The sequence below is a fragment of the Aethalodelphis obliquidens genome, unplaced genomic scaffold (assembly GCF_003676395.1).
Source record: "Aethalodelphis obliquidens isolate GAN/ISIS:26980383/991018 unplaced genomic scaffold, ASM367639v1 scaffold61, whole genome shotgun sequence".
NCBI lineage: Eukaryota > Metazoa > Chordata > Mammalia > Artiodactyla > Delphinidae > Aethalodelphis > Aethalodelphis obliquidens.
The window spans coordinates 8,223,488-8,241,138 of record NW_020838005.1 but is presented as its reverse complement, the minus strand read 5'-3'; the positions used below and the strand labels follow the sequence as shown (position 1 = coordinate 8,241,138).

Genomic DNA, 17,651 nt, shown 5'->3' with positions numbered 1-17,651 from the left:
TGTATAAGACAGTCTCAAATGGTTCAGAAAAACAGAAACATCTGTCTCTATACAGAGAGAATGTTAACGCAATGTTGCAAAATGTTTAAAATTGGTGAATCTGGGTAAAAGGTACACACCAGTTATTTTTATTAATCGTACAACCTTTCTGTAAACAGAAATCTCCTGATTGAGGAATCCAAGCATGTGAAACTTGAAAATAACTGAGTTTGATGTGCACTAAGTATAAGAATTACTGCCCTAAGAGCTTAGCATCATACAGACTGAAAACCATCACGGAGATAAATGCTCAGCATCACAGTTTAAGAGTAGTAGGAGACCCCTGTCAAGGCAAACATCAAAATAGTAAGAATTATTCTTGTCAGTTGTGATAGAAAATTTTCTTTTAAAGGCTGAAGAAGTATTTTTAAAGAAAGTAGGGGAAAAAAATACCCCTTTAACTTTGCATGTGCAGATTTAAGGCTTGGAATTCCTGGCTGTGTTCCCTCCTTCCATACATAATATTATGTGCACAATATTTTTAACATAATATTTAATAATATAAATATTAAACCATAATATTGTTTTTGTACTATAAACCACAATTTATTTAGTACTTACTCTATGCCAAGCATTGTGGAAGTTTTAATACATTATCTCATTTTTGTCCTCAAAACAACCTTCATAGGTAGATATTATTCTAATTTTATAGCTGAAGAAATAGTGACTCAGAGAGGTTAAGCAACTTTGCCCAAGATCTCAGAGCTGGCAAATGGAAAACTTAGGATTCCATCTCAGGTCTATCTGAGTCCAAAGGTTAGTCTTAACCACCAAACCTTATGCCCAGAACTGGCAAAGACGATCCACCATCTGCTTCTTCATCACCAGCTCTCATCTCTTCTCCCTCTGTCACTGCTTATTACCTCCATGCTGCTCCCAGCTGCAGCCTCTCTTTAGGCTACTGTTCTTGTGGAAAGCACATACACTTTGACGTGAAAAAAGATCTGGTTCAGACTCCCACACAGAATCTGTTTAGCTTATAGTCTGTGGTACTCATTTTCCTCACCAGATAAACAGTGAATAAGTCTTATTCCATGGAACTTATAGGGGTTAAGAGAACCTAAGCCACAGGGAATTTATCATAACAGGTAGTTTTGTAGTCACCACTCAGTCCGCTTTAAACGATAACTCTTATTTATTTTGGTTCTCCCATTTCAGAGTACACCTGGTTATTCTGGACCTAATGATCTGAGTAGTTATAATCCTGGTTCCAAATTCCATTAATTGAGGATCTGTGAATTCGGAGATGCCATTTACCTTCGCTAGGAGAAAAAAATAACAACTAGTAAATATATAAAGTTAGAAGAAACTAACTTTGCTTAGGCTGACACTCTTAGCTTGGCAAATAAGGTCAAGTATTTAGTTATCAGTCAGTGATAACAGAGATACTTTTTGGCAGTTAAGTACTACCATCATCTTTAATCACTACAGACATGTTTCTAGAAATGAAAACTTTAAGACTTCATGGGACGATTCAACATATCAAGAGTCCTTATGGCGGTATCACAAAATAAATCGATTAATAAGAAAGTTCTACTCTAGATCTTTATGACATCTTCACATCCCAGGAACTTGAATTATAAAGAGCTTTATGGATAGAGTGTCAATTTCTTGGATCTTTGAAATCAATGTTACAACTGTTGAGATCTATATTTTTAAAGCATATTTCTTGATTATAAAATACGAATAAGGGGCTTCCCTGGTGGCGCAGTGGTTAAGAATCTGCCTGCCAATGCAGGGGAGAGGGGTTCGAGCCCTGGTCCGGGAAGATCCCACATGCTGCGAAGCAACGAAGCCTGTGCCCCACAACTACTGAGACTGCGCTCTAGAGCCCGTGAGCCACAAGTACTGAGCCTGCGTGCCACAACTACTGAAGCCCACACGCCTAGAGCCCATGCTCCACAACAAGAGAAGCCACCACAACGAGAAGCCCGTGCACCACAACGAAGAGTAGCCCCCGCTGGCCGCAACTAGAGAAAGCCCACGCACAGCAACAAAGACCCAATGCAGCCAAAGATAAATAATAAATTAATTAATTAATTTAAAGAAATAAATAAAATAAAATATGAATTACTCAAACATATGTTCCTTAAGATGACAATAATTTTGGAACTTACCTATCATACTGTGCTTTATTATTGTTTATTAAAAGAAATAAAAATTTAAAAATATATACAGGTAGTCCTTGCCTTGTACAGTACCAAGCTAACTACTGGCTGACAGTTCCATGGGACTGTGCACAGCAAGGCCACAGTTCTAACACTCATGCATTTCAGTTTACATGGTACTGTGCAGAGTAAGAACTGCCTGTAAGTACTAAGATGGGGGACTAATTCAACACAATAGGCTACATGGAAAAATCCAATACCAAACACAGTGCCTTAGACCTACAAAGCACTCAGTAAATATTTGTTGACTGCAAGAATGGATGAATGGTAAACAATAAGAAAAACTGAATTAGATGAACCTCGACCTAAATATCACATCTTTCAAAAACTCATCAGAATGGATCATAGACTTAAATGTAAAGCATAAAAGAATAAAACTTTTAGAAAAATACAGAGAAGGAAATCTTAGGGATCTATGTCTAGGCAAAGAGAGTTCATCAAAAGTATGATCCATAAAAGTAAAAGTTGATAAAGTCGACCTCATCAATATTAAAACTTTTGCTCTTTGATAGCCCATGTGAAGACAAAAACACAAGCTACAGACTGAGAGAAAATATTTCCAAACCACATATCTGACAAAGGACTAGTATCGAGAATACATAAACAATTTTCAAACTCAAAAGCAAAAAATTAAACAATTCAATTAAAAATGAACATAATATTTACAATAGCCAGGACATGGAAGCAAACTAAGTGTCCATCGACAGATGAATGGATAAAGATGTGGCACATATATACAATGAAATATTACTCAGCCATAAAAAGAAACGAAATTGAGTTATTTGTAGTGAGGTAGATGGACCTAGAGTCTGTCATACAGAGTAAAGTAAGTCAGAAAGAGAAAAACAAATACCCTATGCTAACACATAATATATGGAATCTAAAAAAAAACCTAGGGGCAGGGCAGGAATAAAGATGCAGACATAGAGAACGGACTTGAGGACACGGGGAAGGGTAAGGGTAAGCTGGGACGAAGTGAGAGAGTAGCATTGACATATATACACTACCAAACGTAAGGTAGATAGCTAGTGGGAAGCACCTGCATAGCACAGGGAGATCAGCTCTGTGCTTTTTGTCCACCTAGAGGGGTGGGATAGGGAGGGAGGGAGGGAGACGCAAGAGGGAAGAGATATGCGGATATATGTATATGTATAGGTGATTCACTCTGTTATACAGCAGAAACTAACATACCATTGTAAAGCAATTATACTCCAATAAAGATGTTAAAAAAGAAAAATTGAACATAAGACATGAACAGATATTTCGCCAAAGAGGACATACAAATGGTACACAATCACATGATAGACGTTCAGCATCATTACCCAGGAGGGAGGTGGGTGTAGTTATAAAAGGGCAGCACCAGGGATCCCGGTGGTGTTTGAACTGTTCAGTGTCTTGACTGTGGTGCTGGATATGTGAATCTGCACAGAATCTCATACACACAGATACACATTTGAGCAAAAATAAACTGGGGAATTCTGAATAAAATAGGCGCAATGTATTAATGTCAATATCCTGGTTGTGATAGTATATAATAGTTATGCAATATGTCACTGCCTAGGGAAACTAGGCAAAGTGTACAAGAGATCTCTTGGTATATTTCTTGCAACTGCATGTGTATCTACAATTAACTGGAAAAAAAAAGGACAGAGTATTGTACACTTAAAATGGGTGAATTTTACGGTATGTAAATGATACCACAATATAGTTTTTCAAAGAACTAGAGATTCTAATAAACACTCTAAAGAAGGTGACCAAGGACACAGCAAGTCTAGTGTCTATGACAAATAGTAACTATTTTAGATTTAAGGATACCCAACTAATTATTAAAAATCTATGACCTATGAATCACCTCTGACTTTGTGGAATGTACTGTATAGATTAAAAGAAGACAGAATCAAGGAATACGAATACTTAAGGATACAGATCTATAATAATGTTTTGACTATTTACCTAGGAAGTATCAATAACTGAGTAACGGTATAAATGCAAAAGGATTGATGTGTGCCTGTTACTTGGTCTAATAAAAAAAAAAAAACCCAGCATAAATGCAAAATACATTAAAGAAAATTGGTTTAACTACTCATTAAAAATCAAAGTACATAAACTAATGTGATTTAATTTGGATTGCTTCAATTCCAATTTTATAATATTTCTGATTTGTGGGAATAATGATCCAATTTGGTAAAAATATTTTAAAAATCAATAAGTTGTTTAATCTCCTTACTACTTAGATATCCTTGTTTCTATGAAAATAACAGCGACAATAATAATAGTACTTTTTTTACACATTGACTGGATAATTTAGAAGTCTGTATTTTTTAATCTAAGTATTTAGGCCTTTTGGTTTTTAAAATTAATATCTAGCTTTATTATGCTGAGACTAGAGAATGTGGGCTCTATGATGTGTGCTTGAGAGAAATGTGTAGGTTTTCTTGACACTGCTATTTTGGAGAGTGAATTTAAAGTTGGAGTTCCAGTTATGCCATACGCTGTATGACCTTAGATATTTCAAACGAGGTTTCTGATCTTCGGTTACCTACAAAATAGGGGAAATCACTCCTATCTATTTTACAGGATTGCTATACGCCTTAACTGAGATAACATATATAAAAGCATCTTTTAATTGGCAAAGCAGTATGTATGCCCTGACTCATTTCCTTTTTTCTAATGCGAAAATCTGAGAAACAGCTATATTTTTCTGACATATTTTGGATGTACTTTTCTCATTTTTTAAAAAAGAAATACAGTGGTAGTCTAAACAAATCTGTTGTAACATAGCACAAAGGCACTTCCACTTAGGACGCAGCATAGATTAGATTAATTACCAAGAACTCTATCAAGTTAATTATTAACATTTATGAGAACAATACTTGTCTGTTATTGTAATGTCTTGTTCTCTTTTCAAAAGAGTAGAGTATTTCCACAAAAGAATAATAGAGATTACTTTATTAATACCTGTTGGTATATCTAATATAAAATTATCTTTAAAATATATTAAGCAGCTTTAATCAAAACATCCCTATGTAACAAGTTAAACATCAAATAAAGTACTATTCTAAAAGAACACACTGTACCACTGCTTTTAGCAATTTTATGGCACTAAGCATTCAAATAGCACATGCTGTGGAAACAAATATATGTAATAAAGAATGGATTATGCATCATTTAGATGGATGGATGACATGCAGTGGAAGATGGGAAGAGCACAAAGCAGCCTGGAGGTCTCAGGAAAGCATTCTGCTTTAAACACTTTTGTCTGAAGCAAACGAGATTCCATAAAGTCTCTTCCTGAGCAAGCAGTGTTAAATCACGGGTTTAACATGAATGGCTACTTTATGAGTGACATGAACGAGCTACTTTAAACACTCATTATAAATGGTTAGTTTTTTTCAATATTTCTTAAGTGTCTAAATAGTGGGGTTTACAAATAAGAAATTTCCTATCTCAGATAAAGACCTAAAATGTGTACCAAAAGAATTATCTCTAACATGCAAATTCTATTGCCTTAAAGATGAGGAAATTCACTCATTTATATCTTCTTAGAGATTTTCAATTTTTTTCCAATGAGAAAGTAACAACTAGATTTTTGGTTACTTTAGGTTTTAAAAACCTTTTTAAGTGTTATCATGTGATATTACTCAAAGGCATAAGAACATGGGAGAGTCTATGATAAAATATTTTATACATATATAACCAAATTGGCAGCCCAACATTTACTTCTCTACTTCCAAAAGAGCAGACCACCAAAGTAGTTTAGAACAGACTGAGTAGAGGGGAAAAAAGAAAAGAAAAAACCTGATAACCAATCACACTTCTAACATTGAAAGGCAACAACTGTAGAGAAATGAAGGAAGGGTAAGTCCACAAGGAGGCCTTTTTCAGGAGGGAAATAGCTAAGTACTAAGAGGTCACAGGGTACATTAAAAACATAAAAAAACAAAACAAACAAAAAAACTCAGTCATTAAATTTAAAGATCTGGTCCTGCAAGAGCAGTTTTTGCTACTAAAAAGCATACCATTGTAGGTTTTTTTTTTAATTCGAAAAAGATTTACAATATTACTTTGTTTTCTGAAGGTTTTTTCCTGTTCTTTGATTCTGTAATGAGTGTTACCAAATGGCATCTAAACAAATGTAAACATTAAGATATCATTTAAAATGTAACCAAAAAGCAGAGAATTGGAGGCTTATTTAATTTCACTTATTTCTTCAGCTTCTTTTGCAAGAGATGTTCCACTGTCTGTTTTAACTTTCAAATAAAATAAATTTATTAAATTTCTCACTGGCATTATTTTTAATTACACTGATTCTTTAACTGCACTCTTTACTCAACCCAACTGCAATCAGCAGTGGTCATGGCAGCACATCACAACCTACCTCCTCATGGCACACCACACTCCATGCCCACTGACTGCAAAGCCATTCCTATGAGAGTTGTAGAATTAAAAAACAAAACGATGTGTTTATTAATGCCACTGAACTGTACACTTAAAAATGGCTAAGATGGGGCTTCCCTGGTGGCTCAGTGGTTGAGAGTCCGCCTGACGATGCAGGGGACACGGGTTCGTGCCCCAGTCCGGGAAGATCCCACATGCCGAGGAGCGGCTGGGCCCCTCCGCAACGGGAGAGGCCACAACAGTGAGAGGCCCACATACCGCAAAAAAAAAAAAGCTAAGATGGCAAATTTTATGTTATGTATATTTCACCATAATAAAAAAAAAAATGGGAAAACAAAACAAAAACTGTAATTCTCACTGAATTGCTTTTACACAAATAAGACAAGGTATTAACATAAAATAAATATTGACAGGAGCCAACAGGAAAGTCAGAAGTGAGATGAGAAAACATCTAACAATGAAAACAGACTGACACAAAGCATGAGCTTGATTCAGGCTCCTTCAACTAGTTGTAAGTAGAGGGCACAATACTCAAAGCCTCACTTTCCTCACCGGTAAAAAGCGGGTTTTGAACTTGATGATCCCTAAGTTCTCTTTTTGCTATAAAATTCTATGATCCTATAAAAATGAGAAAATCCTAAAAAATTAAAATAAAAGGAAGAGGTGACGGAGATGGACGTATGTGTGCCTGTGTATGTGTATCTAGCATCTGTCCTTTCCATCTGTTTCCCCCCATGTCCATGACTTCTACAAATCACTGCTCAGGATGAGCAGATAGGGGCTCTCCAAGCATGGCTCACTTGCTAAAATCTTGTTCCTTCTTTCAAATAGCTTATGAAATCCCCTGCAATCTGCTCTTGCAGAATACATACAAACTGCTGATCACAGAGCTAAATTCCCAAACAGCCTAAACTTGAAAGCAAATATCTTTTCTCATCTCTATCTACATCACAAAAGCACTTGCCCTAAATAGAATATAAACTCATTCAAGTTTCACTGGATAATCTATGTCAATAAATGTCAGTAAAACAAAACCACGAGAAAAAAATAAAGAAATGGAGAACATAAATTTCTAGAAGTGGATGTATTTCATTAAAGTTGTTTTAAAATAGTAAGTAAAATAATTCAATGGAAATGCAACGTGAGTTGATGTATAATTCATAGACTTCATGTTAATGATTTTGACACATTATCATAGGTCAGCCAATGGATTAGCCTCAGTTTCCAAATCTGAATCAAAATGTCGGAAAAAAAGAGAGTTGTATCAATACATAGCAGTTGGTTAAGTAATGAACGATAAAATCATAAATTTGAATGACTAATTTCAATGCTTTGTGATCAAAGAAAAGGTAATTTCTTGGTAATTCATGTTTTTGTATCGTGAAATAAGGAAAATAACTATCTTTTAATTTATGCAATTCTAAGCACAATAAACACACAAAACATTCCCTATTAAACTGATAATAAGTGTAATAAATTACAAGGCATGGTTTAGCTTATCTAGTTATTACCATAAGATATTTTGTGAATGAAGTATTTCAACTGTGTTATTTTAGCAAGCACCTGTTTAAAATCTGGCAGACATCTAAGGGGCCAAAACTAAATTTAGCAGACATCTAAGGGCCCAAAACTGCACTAGTTAATTGGTTGTAACCTACTATAAATGAACTATGTTAACCTGATAGGGAGTACCTATTTAAAAGCCAAATCTACAATTTGAGGATTGACACAGTCGGGCTGGCGTTAAGCACCTGAGGTATAAAAGATGACAACATCTTTCAAACCTGGAAGAAGCATAGGCAATTTTACAGTGGGTCAAGGCCAAAACAGTGTCACAATAAACCCGGAAGCCCGTACCTTTCATTTCCAATAAGCTCATTTGGTTCACTGACAAAAGCTGTGCTGGTGATGTGCGGCCAGGTAATGCTGAAAGAAGGTGGTACCTGACATCTAATAATGCTTAAAAACAAACACACAAACACATTTCTGTTCTCAGACAGACCTCTCCCACTCCTATTTGCTCTCATACCAACATAGAGACTGCCACATTCTTTCTACACTAGAAAGGCTTACCTCTAGCCTTTCCTAACTTCTTTCCACCTTTAAAGCTATCTTCGCTCATGTTTATTTTGAAACCATTTCAACCATATAAAATGGCAATGGGTAAGGAATACACAGTCTCCAGTTGTGATATGCTCTGTTCACATACACCTTAAAAACACAAACCTTCCTCTCACACATGTCATTCCTCAAGCAAAGCTTTCCAAGAAAAATAATAAGCCTCTCTTCAGGCATTTAGTGAAAAAAAAAAGACCCGCCCCAGGAAAAAAAAAAAAAAAAACTTTCCAAGAAATAAAATCCATGTATAAGTTTGTCTATTTCATTACAATCAGGCATATTTTTGCTCAGTTATTTCTATCTATTAACTCCTAAAAGTTATTAGCCAGGGTGTCTGTGTTAGGCCGCCTCTAAGATGGCTCCCATAGACCCTTGCGTCTTGGGACTCACGCCCTTGTGTAATCCTCTCCACAGGGACTGAGTTGGATTTATTGACTCCTATCAACAGAATATGGCAGTAGTGATGGAATGCCCCTTCTGAGATTAGCTTATAGAAGACTAGAGAGAGTCTTGGGTGCTCTCTCTTGGATTGCTCACTTGAGCGAAAGTCAGCTGCCATACTGTATACAGTATCTCAGACAAACTGTCAAGTTAACTGGATAAAAATGGCGAGTTTCCTACTCAACCCGAAAAGAGAATAAAATTTATTCTTAATTCTGATATCTGCTCAAGTTTGTGAACCATTTTCTTAGGGGGTAAAAATTCTCCCTATCCCAGAAATATGGTCACCAGCTGCAACATTAAAAAAATATATGGAAAGCTGAAATGGAAAACATAAATTAGCTTCACTTTGCAGTAATAAAGGTCATAATCTATTGATATGGAAATACCTGGGATCCTTGAAAATAAAGACTCCACTTGTTAAAAGAAGTAGATTCAATTATTAAATTACTAAATACATACAGAACCTAAAAACAAAACAAAACCCTTAAACGACTGAGGATTGGGATCCATTTGTGATTTCACCCAATTTTAATAATAATTAAGTGAGCACCCACCATATAAGAAACTAGAGCCTAGTCACAGAGAAACAAGCAAGAGACAAGTTAAGAATCTGCCGAGTTTATAACCAAAGTTTAACAGCTGTAGCAACTGGCAATCCATCGTGACCTTAACTGGATGTGTTTGCATTCACGTTACTGTAAAAAGTATGTTAAGAGCCAAAAACTCTGCCTATGCACCAAAAACACATTCTACTTGGAAAGCAACACCTGGGCTTAGAAGAGCGTAACCTCTGCTGTTTCCCGGCTTTATTTCAGAGTGAAGCCGGTTCCTACCTGGGGTCCCAAGCTGACCTAGGGGTCCCCAGTCACCCAGGAACACAAGGAGCACACCTACTCCCGCCTCCTGACACGGATTCCTCATTTTAATTAGCCAACACCGCTGTCACTCAAGGTGCTTCGCACAGCCATTGGCCCCAAAGTCTCGCTGGTTGGCAAGTTTCTGCCAACTGGAGCACCGGTGGTCATCATTTCCGAGGAGAAAAGTAGGGGTGTACAGGGAAGAGAGGCAAGAACTCTGAAATATCTAGGGTGACACCCTTACCTGAGCGACCTGCGATTCCCCACCGCCGCCGCGACGAATCGGCCTCTGGGCGGGGGCTTTCAGCCAAAAAGAAAATGGCTCAGCCGGGAAGGGGTGCCCAGGCCATGGAGAAGCCGGTTCAAACTTTATTTGTTCACGCTGGTGGAGGTGAGGTCGGGGAGAATTCCAGAAACAGCACCTGATCCCTCCGAATTCAGCGTGCCCCAGGCTGCAGCAGCCTGAGCGGCCGACTCTCCGAGTTTTGACGTTTCCTATTGTTGCCGGAAGTGACGTCCGTATTCGGGGGCGCTTCAAGAAGAAGTATTTTTATCCCCTCGATCTACGATTCGCCACAGAGTCCCGGTCTCTCACTTCGCAGTCCGAGCCCCTCTGAGCCTCAGAACCAGGCAGACTTCGAATCTGCACCTTGGGATCGGACTGGACGTAGAAAAGACTCTCGGCAGGGTCAGTCTTCCCAGGCCTCTGTACGAACGTGCTGTGGAATCTGCAGCGGGGAATCCAGGAGCGCAGGGGAGCCGGCAGCTTGGAAGGTCCTGCCGCGGTGCGTGGCGGGCTTCCACCCGCTGCTCAGAATACAAACGGTCGGCGGGAGAAGCGCGTCCCGGCGTCGGCGTCGGGCCGCAGGGAGTCGTTGCTGGAGGCTGGGCTCCCGGGGCTCTGGGATTGCACATGCTACCACCCCTTCTGCCCGTTGTGCGGGTCCGGAGGCCTTTGGAGCCCGTTCTTTGCTCGGCCGCTGCTGGGTGAGCGCGGGGGTGCAGGCGGGGCTGCGCCCCGGGATGGGCCGGGGTCGCCTCTCTCCGCTGCCCTAACCGAGGCCCCGGCTGGGGCGAGTGACCAGGGCTGCCTTTTCATCCTTTTAAATCAAGTGCAGGGGAGGAGAGCGCTAGACGTACCTTGCCCATGAACCCGACTGGGATATCCTTTTGATAACGAAGAAATGGGAAGAGCTCATCTTCTCAGATCAGGTTGTAACTTAGGGTGGGAAGTCCTAGACGGACCGATTTCTGCTGTTGGAGCCTCTGAGCTCAGGGGCAGTCCGGCTTCTCGGAAATACTGATGAGAAGCAAGAGCTGAGAATAGTTGATGTTTTCCTTGCTTTACATTTCCCTAGTGTTTCAGTGTTTCTCCACTTTCCTACAGGACTGTAGCTTTTTCCCTTACCGTAAAAAACAAAATCAATCTTGAAATTTGGATTCCGGAATTAGGGCTGTAGTAGACTGTTTTTCCAAAAGTATCCACAAACCTTTTAACGGTTTTATATATGAACACAGCAGTCCTACAGAGTTATATACTTGACCCTTACTCCCCGTTTTCCCCAATTTTCTCCTCTATTTTTTTTTTTTTTTTTTTTTTTTTTTTTTTTTTGGTACGCGGGCCTCTCACTGTTGTGGCCTCTCCCGTTGCGGAGCACAGGCTCCGGACGCGCAGGCTCAGCGGCCATGGCTCACGGGCCCAGCCCCTCCGCGGCATGTGGGATCCTCCCGGACCGGGGCACGAACCCGTGTCCCCTGCATCGGCAGGCGGACTCTCAACCACTGCGCCACCAGGGAAGCCCTCTCCTCTGTTTTTGATAGATAATATTTAGCGTTATGAGCTGTCACAAACTCTTAGCCATCGACCGTCATCTTTACACCAGTCGGTGTAGTTGCTTCATTCTGAACAAAAATCACTGAATTCAATGGCATTCCATTGGGAGGCATCATTTAATGACCTCTAACAACAGTGAGATTCAACTAGATTAAAAATCTTAAAAATGCTATTTTATATCATTTCCACGATGTCTCCTGTAATAAATTCAGTGGGGCAGACCTAACTAGTAGCAGAGAACTCTCTGGAGGAAGCTAGGAAGCAATATTGAGACCATCTTAATGGTTGAATCTGTGCTACAAGCTGAGTGATATATGCTTTTGTCTTTTAATTTCTTTTTATAAGGGTTATAATGCGAAAATGTTAAGCGATTTCTTAAAAAGTTACTTTTCATGTCTGAAACTACTATGTTAAAATGTGCACAAGTCCTAAATTAGCTTTTTTTTTAATGTCTTAATTTCTAGGGTTTTTTTCAGTTTTGTAATAGTAAAGTAAAGCCTTTCGTGAAAGTGTAGAGCAGTAGCTGTAATTTTTTTCTATAATACTCAAAAATGTTTTAACCCCTTTGTTTTTTTCTATCCTGTTTATCACTTATCTCCTTCACCTACAGATCCCAGCTGTACCTGTATCTTACTCTTCTTCAAGATATTTATTCTGCTGGTACTGAAGAGGATGTGTTCCAGGGACATACTTTGTTGACAGAAATTCCATTACCAAAGGTAGAAATAGTGAGACATTGGTATATGTTACAGGACTTCAGAGAAAGGAAGGACGGAAAGATACCATAAAGTGTTAAATGAAACAAAAATTCCATGAACCGCAAAGATGGAACATACATCTGAAAGGATTAAAGGAAGTCTGTGGGAAGAGATAAAAGTTATAGAATGTCTTAGGAGAAAAGGTCCCCCTAGAAGAATTGTGTTACAATACGTGGGTCTGGAACTTAAAACGAGCTAACACCTACTATATTGGCCAGGGGCAACACCCAAGAATATATCTTTTTTTGCATTCAACAGCCGGATTAGTTCCCACCTTGTCTTTCCCAGGAAAATAAAGGCTGGTCTTGGGAAGTCATCTTCAACCGCTTCCATATGCACATAAATCCCCCAGGTATCCTAAAAGATGTTAAAGAAGGTTTACCCTTCTTGGCCAGTATATTGTAGAATGTGATTTTTAGGATCACTTCCTCTTTTCTCTAGTTCCCTCCCATTTGACACTAGAAATTCCCTCTGCCTAAAAATGTGTTCAGTTGAAGTAATTGGTTGGCTGAAAAATATTGACTAAAACCCACACGTGAGCATTTAAAAGTATATTCAATAACGTGTTCTTTACCGTGTTGATAAAGGAAAGGAAGCTGGGAACAGGAAGATTCTATGTTCTTTACGAGGAGGAAAGGGTACAGAGCTGGGTGGCCAGTGGCTTAAAATAGAAAGCTTACTAAATTTAGGATTTTGCAAATTGCTAGCCTACCTCTGGTTATGTGTAGATATAGGGAAGGTGTGTAAGAAGGTGATTTGTATCCTAGGCAGCTGCCGGGATGTTGACTAGGGGGAAATGACCGTACTAACTCTACTCACCTGATTTATGTGTTGTTCTCTTTTGTTTTTAATGTCAGTGAACTCATTTTAGAGGAGCTTCATTCCCAGAGAATTCAATACTCAAGGTATTGTTTTATATTATTCTCCTTCTATGAAGTGTCCATGGACAGTTACAAATACTAGCTATTTTTAAGTGTGTTATTGAGCTTTGCCTCACTGGCTGATTGACTTACAGTTTAGAAGCCCCTTGTCTCTTTCTAGCAAAAGTCCTTAACCATTTATTTACCTGTTTAGTTTAGGAAGCTCCCTTGGGAATAACCTCCTTTGAGAATCTAGTGAAAGCCCTACACCATGCAATAAAATGAGTCATTTAAAAATATAATTCCATGGTATCATTTTCTTTGAGATTTAAAAAAATGAACCATTTAATTTAAAATCCCAAATATTGTTCATGTCTTTTGGTGCACATAAATGTACATACGTATTCTGTTATTTGTATTCATTGGTATCATATTCCTGTTTCATGGGCCCTGAGTATGTTAGTAGGTATCACTAATAAGTTTCCCAAAGTAATTTTACTAATTTACCCTTTCACACCATTGTGGTTTGTTTCAAATGCTCTGCAACCTCACATTTTGGATTTACTTTGTGATTTCCTAATGATTAATGAGGTTGCGTATCTTTTCACATTTACTCTTTTGTAAAGTTCCTGTTCAGATCTCTTTATCATTTTTCTATGGAGTTGTCTTTCTTTTTCTTATTACTTTGTAGGATTTTCTTTTAGCTATGAATCTTTTTGTTGGTTGTATATATTAACAGTATCAACTTCCACTCAGTGGCTTTTCTTTCCACTCTCTTAAGGGTATCTTTTGATGAACAGAAGTTAGTAAGTTTAATGTGGTTCATTTTATCAGTTATAAGACAAGAAATCTTTTTCTGCCTGAAGATCATAAAGATATTCTACTCTGTGATCTCCAGAAAGCCTATTTGTCTTACATTTTACATGTAGATCTTCAACAACAAACCTGGAATTAATTATGAAGGATGTGAGGTACCCTTTACATCAGGGGGTCAGGATTTATTTATCCCATTTGGATATTCAGTTGACACAGTACCATTTCTTGAAAAAGAGCATCCATTTTCCAGGGTTACTCTGCATCAACTTTGTCATAAGTCTAGTGTCATTGTATGCATGGTCTATTTCTGTACGTTATTCCATTCCATTGTTCTGTTTGCAGATATTTTCAATAATTCTTAATTTAAGTTTATAATGAATCTCATTATCCAGTGGTTGAATTTTCCAATTTTGATCTTCTTCAGCATTGTGTTATTTATTGTTTATCTTTTGCATATCTATGCAAATTTTGGAATCAGCTTGTCAATTTCCACCTTTAAAAAACTGCAGGGAGTTTTGGGGAGGGATGGCATGGAGGGAATACATTGAATTATGGATCGACTTACTGAGTCTTTAAATCCTTGCTCAAGATGTAGACCTCTTATTTAGGGCTTCTTTAATTTATCTCAATGAAGTTTTCTGGGTTTTTTGTTTTGAGGTCTTACAGATCCGTTTTAGACTTATTCACATGTTTATGATATTGGAGGCTAGTGAATTATTTACACATATATTTTTTAACATATTTAAACATAATTTAGAAATTATTTGGGTAGTACAGAGAAATACAATTGATACTTGTATATTGGCCTGCTATCCAGCAGCCGTGCTAAATCCATTTGATTTCTTTTGGATTTTTTCAAATGCAATTATGTTGTCTGTGACTAATGACATTTTTATTTCTTCCTTTTTAGTCTTTATTCCTTTTATTTCTTTTTCTTGTATTTTTGTACTGTCTAAGACCTCTAGTACAGTATTGAATAGAAATGGTGAGCGTGGATAAGCTTGCCTTTTCCCAGTCTCAGGAAGAAAGCTTTCAATATTTCACCTTTACATATGATGTTTGCAGTAAATTTTTTGTAGATATCCTGCAGATAACTGCAGGCAGTTCCCTTCTATTCCTAACATACGAAGAATTATATCCTAAATGTTGAATTTTATCAAATGCCTGATTTTGTTGTTTTTGCTGTTCAAATTGTTTCAGCTTTGACCACTGGAAGCTGCTTCATTTGATTCCTGTGTCCCTATGACATACGTGTGGGATTGGTTTGTTTGTTTTGTGTGTAATTTCTTACTTTCTAGAATTATATAATGCCTCAGGCTCATCTCATATTTCCTGACCCAGTCCTAGAATTGGCCATTTCTCCAGGAGTCCAGCATTACACATATTCTGCATCTATATTAAGCTAAACATGAGTTCATACTTGCATGTCTAACTAAACCATGAGGCGTGGCTCATTCCAGTCCCCTCCCCTTGCTTATCTGTAAATTCTCACTCCAGCAGTGCGAATCCTGGCTTCTACTAGTTAGCCATCCATTTGCTTAATTGTTCAATTCCAGCATATATGTGGAATTAACTCATATGTACATGGGAAACAACTTTATACACTGGAGTACAGTGTTTCTGTGCAGCTCATTTTGCCTTTAGTCTCACAGGCTCCACTCATTCCCAAAGTTACTTAGCAGCTTTTCTATCCACCCGCTCTGTGAGGTAGCTTTGCACATTACCTGTATGTGACCCTCCCTCTTACCTCTGAATCCTTGCAGCCGTGATCTCTGTAGTTTTTATTGTCTCTACAGTTTTGCCTCTTCCAGAGTATCATAAAATGGAAACCAAACAATATGTACCCTTTTCAGACTGGTTCCTTTTACTTAGCAATATGCATTAAGGTTCATTCATGTCTTTTTGTGGCTTCATAGCTCTTTCTTTATTGCTGAATAATGTCCTGTTGTATGGATGTGTTAACTTTTTAAACTCATTTGGCTATTGAAGGACATCCTGACTGCTTACAGTTTTGGGTGATTAGGAGCAGAGCTGCTGTAAACATTCGCGTGCAGGATCTTGTATGTGCATTAAATTTTCAAGTCACTTGGGTAAATAACTCTAAGCACGATTGCTGATTGTATGGTGTTTAGCCTTGTAAGAGTCTGCCAAACTGTCTTCCAAAATGGCTATGTGATTCGCGTTCCCACCCACCAAAAATGAGAGTTCCTGTTGCTCCGTATGCTCATTAGCATTTGGTACTGTCAGTTTTTTGGATTCTAACCATTGTGATAGATATGCAGTGGTATCATTTTTTAAATTTGTAATTACTTAAAGACATTTGATGTTGAGCATCTTATATGCTTATTTGCCATCTGTGTATCTTCTTTAATGAGATTTTCAGATATTGCCCATTTTTAAATTGGGTTGTTTGTTTTCTTACTCTTACATTTAAGAATTCTTTGTATACTTTGGAAACAAGTCTTTTATCCAGTACGTGTTTTATAAATATTCTGTCTGCAGCCTGTCTTTTCATTTTCTTAACAGTGTATTTTGTAGAACAGAAGTTTAATCTTAATGAATTCCAAGTCAATTTTTTTATGGGTTGTGCTGATATTTTCTAAAAACTCATTGCTAAACCTGGGGAATCAGAGGTAGTTGCCTATAGCTGAGCAAGTTATATGTGTCTGGGGGTTGGGGGTGGGAGGGGAAGCAGAGGGAAAGTAAAAATCTAGGGTTTAGCACCTTCTTATACGGACTTCCAAATAATCGTTCTTATTTCAAGGCCATGGCCTTACCCTTCAGCCTTTCAGAAGTATCAGGTCCCCTCATTTCTGAACCTGTTGCTGTTGTTGGCTTCCTTCTAAACAGGAGGATGGGATTGACCTACCTTTGCTCTGCTAGGTTGGTTATCACCCATCCATCCGTTTTCCATCTTCCAGAATTTTGTTGACACATCCTTTGTCATGTGGAATCCCCTCTAGTTTTCTTTACCCTGATGAGTATATATGGTTTCTAATCATTTACTTTCATTTTAGTGGTGTTTAGAAAAGGGAATGAAGGTAACATGCATTTAACCAGCTTCCATATTTAACCAGCTGAATTCTGAATTTGTTTTAACTTATCTATTTTTTTTTTTTAAGCAAACGATCTGATTTACAACTATGTAAGTTCAGAACCCTGGGAATACTGACCAAATCTGTGCTAAATTTCTTAGTCTCCATTTCTTACTGATTTTTATTATGTACCCTTTATAAGCATCCACAATACTCATTGGTGGAGATTATTTTAGGGTGATATGTCTTCCCAAATTGTACTTTGTTGTACCATTAAGTATTTGGGAGAGTGTCATATAATATCAGACACACTGTTAGAAGATG

At 37.9% G+C, this 17,651-nt stretch overlaps 2 protein-coding genes across 18 annotated transcripts in view; one reads left to right on the top strand and one right to left on the bottom strand.

Moving 5' to 3' along the window:
• Nucleotides 1-11,129, bottom strand: part of FBXO8 (F-box protein 8) — a 39,581-nt gene extending 28,452 nt beyond the window's left edge. Inside the window, exon 1 of the mRNA XM_027087991.1 lies at nucleotides 10,269-11,129. The gene's annotated coding sequence lies outside the window, so the exon portion shown is untranslated. The remainder of the gene's footprint in view (nucleotides 1-10,268) is intronic.
• CEP44 (centrosomal protein 44) overlaps nucleotides 10,784-17,651 on the top strand; it is a 171,690-nt gene continuing 164,822 nt past the window's right edge. For 14 of the 17 annotated variants that reach the window (XR_003428971.1, XR_003428972.1, XR_003428973.1 and 11 more), the window contains exons 1-3: nucleotides 10,784-11,011; nucleotides 12,469-12,577; nucleotides 13,474-13,521. Coding sequence is in view for 1 of the 17 variants with exons in the window: in XM_027087979.1 (XP_026943780.1) it covers nucleotides 10,938-11,011 (74 nt within the window). In the remaining 16 variants the exon portion in view is untranslated. The remainder of the gene's footprint in view (nucleotides 11,012-12,468; nucleotides 12,578-13,473; nucleotides 13,522-17,651) is intronic. The other 3 variants (XM_027087977.1, XM_027087979.1, XM_027087978.1) reach the window with 3 other exon arrangements.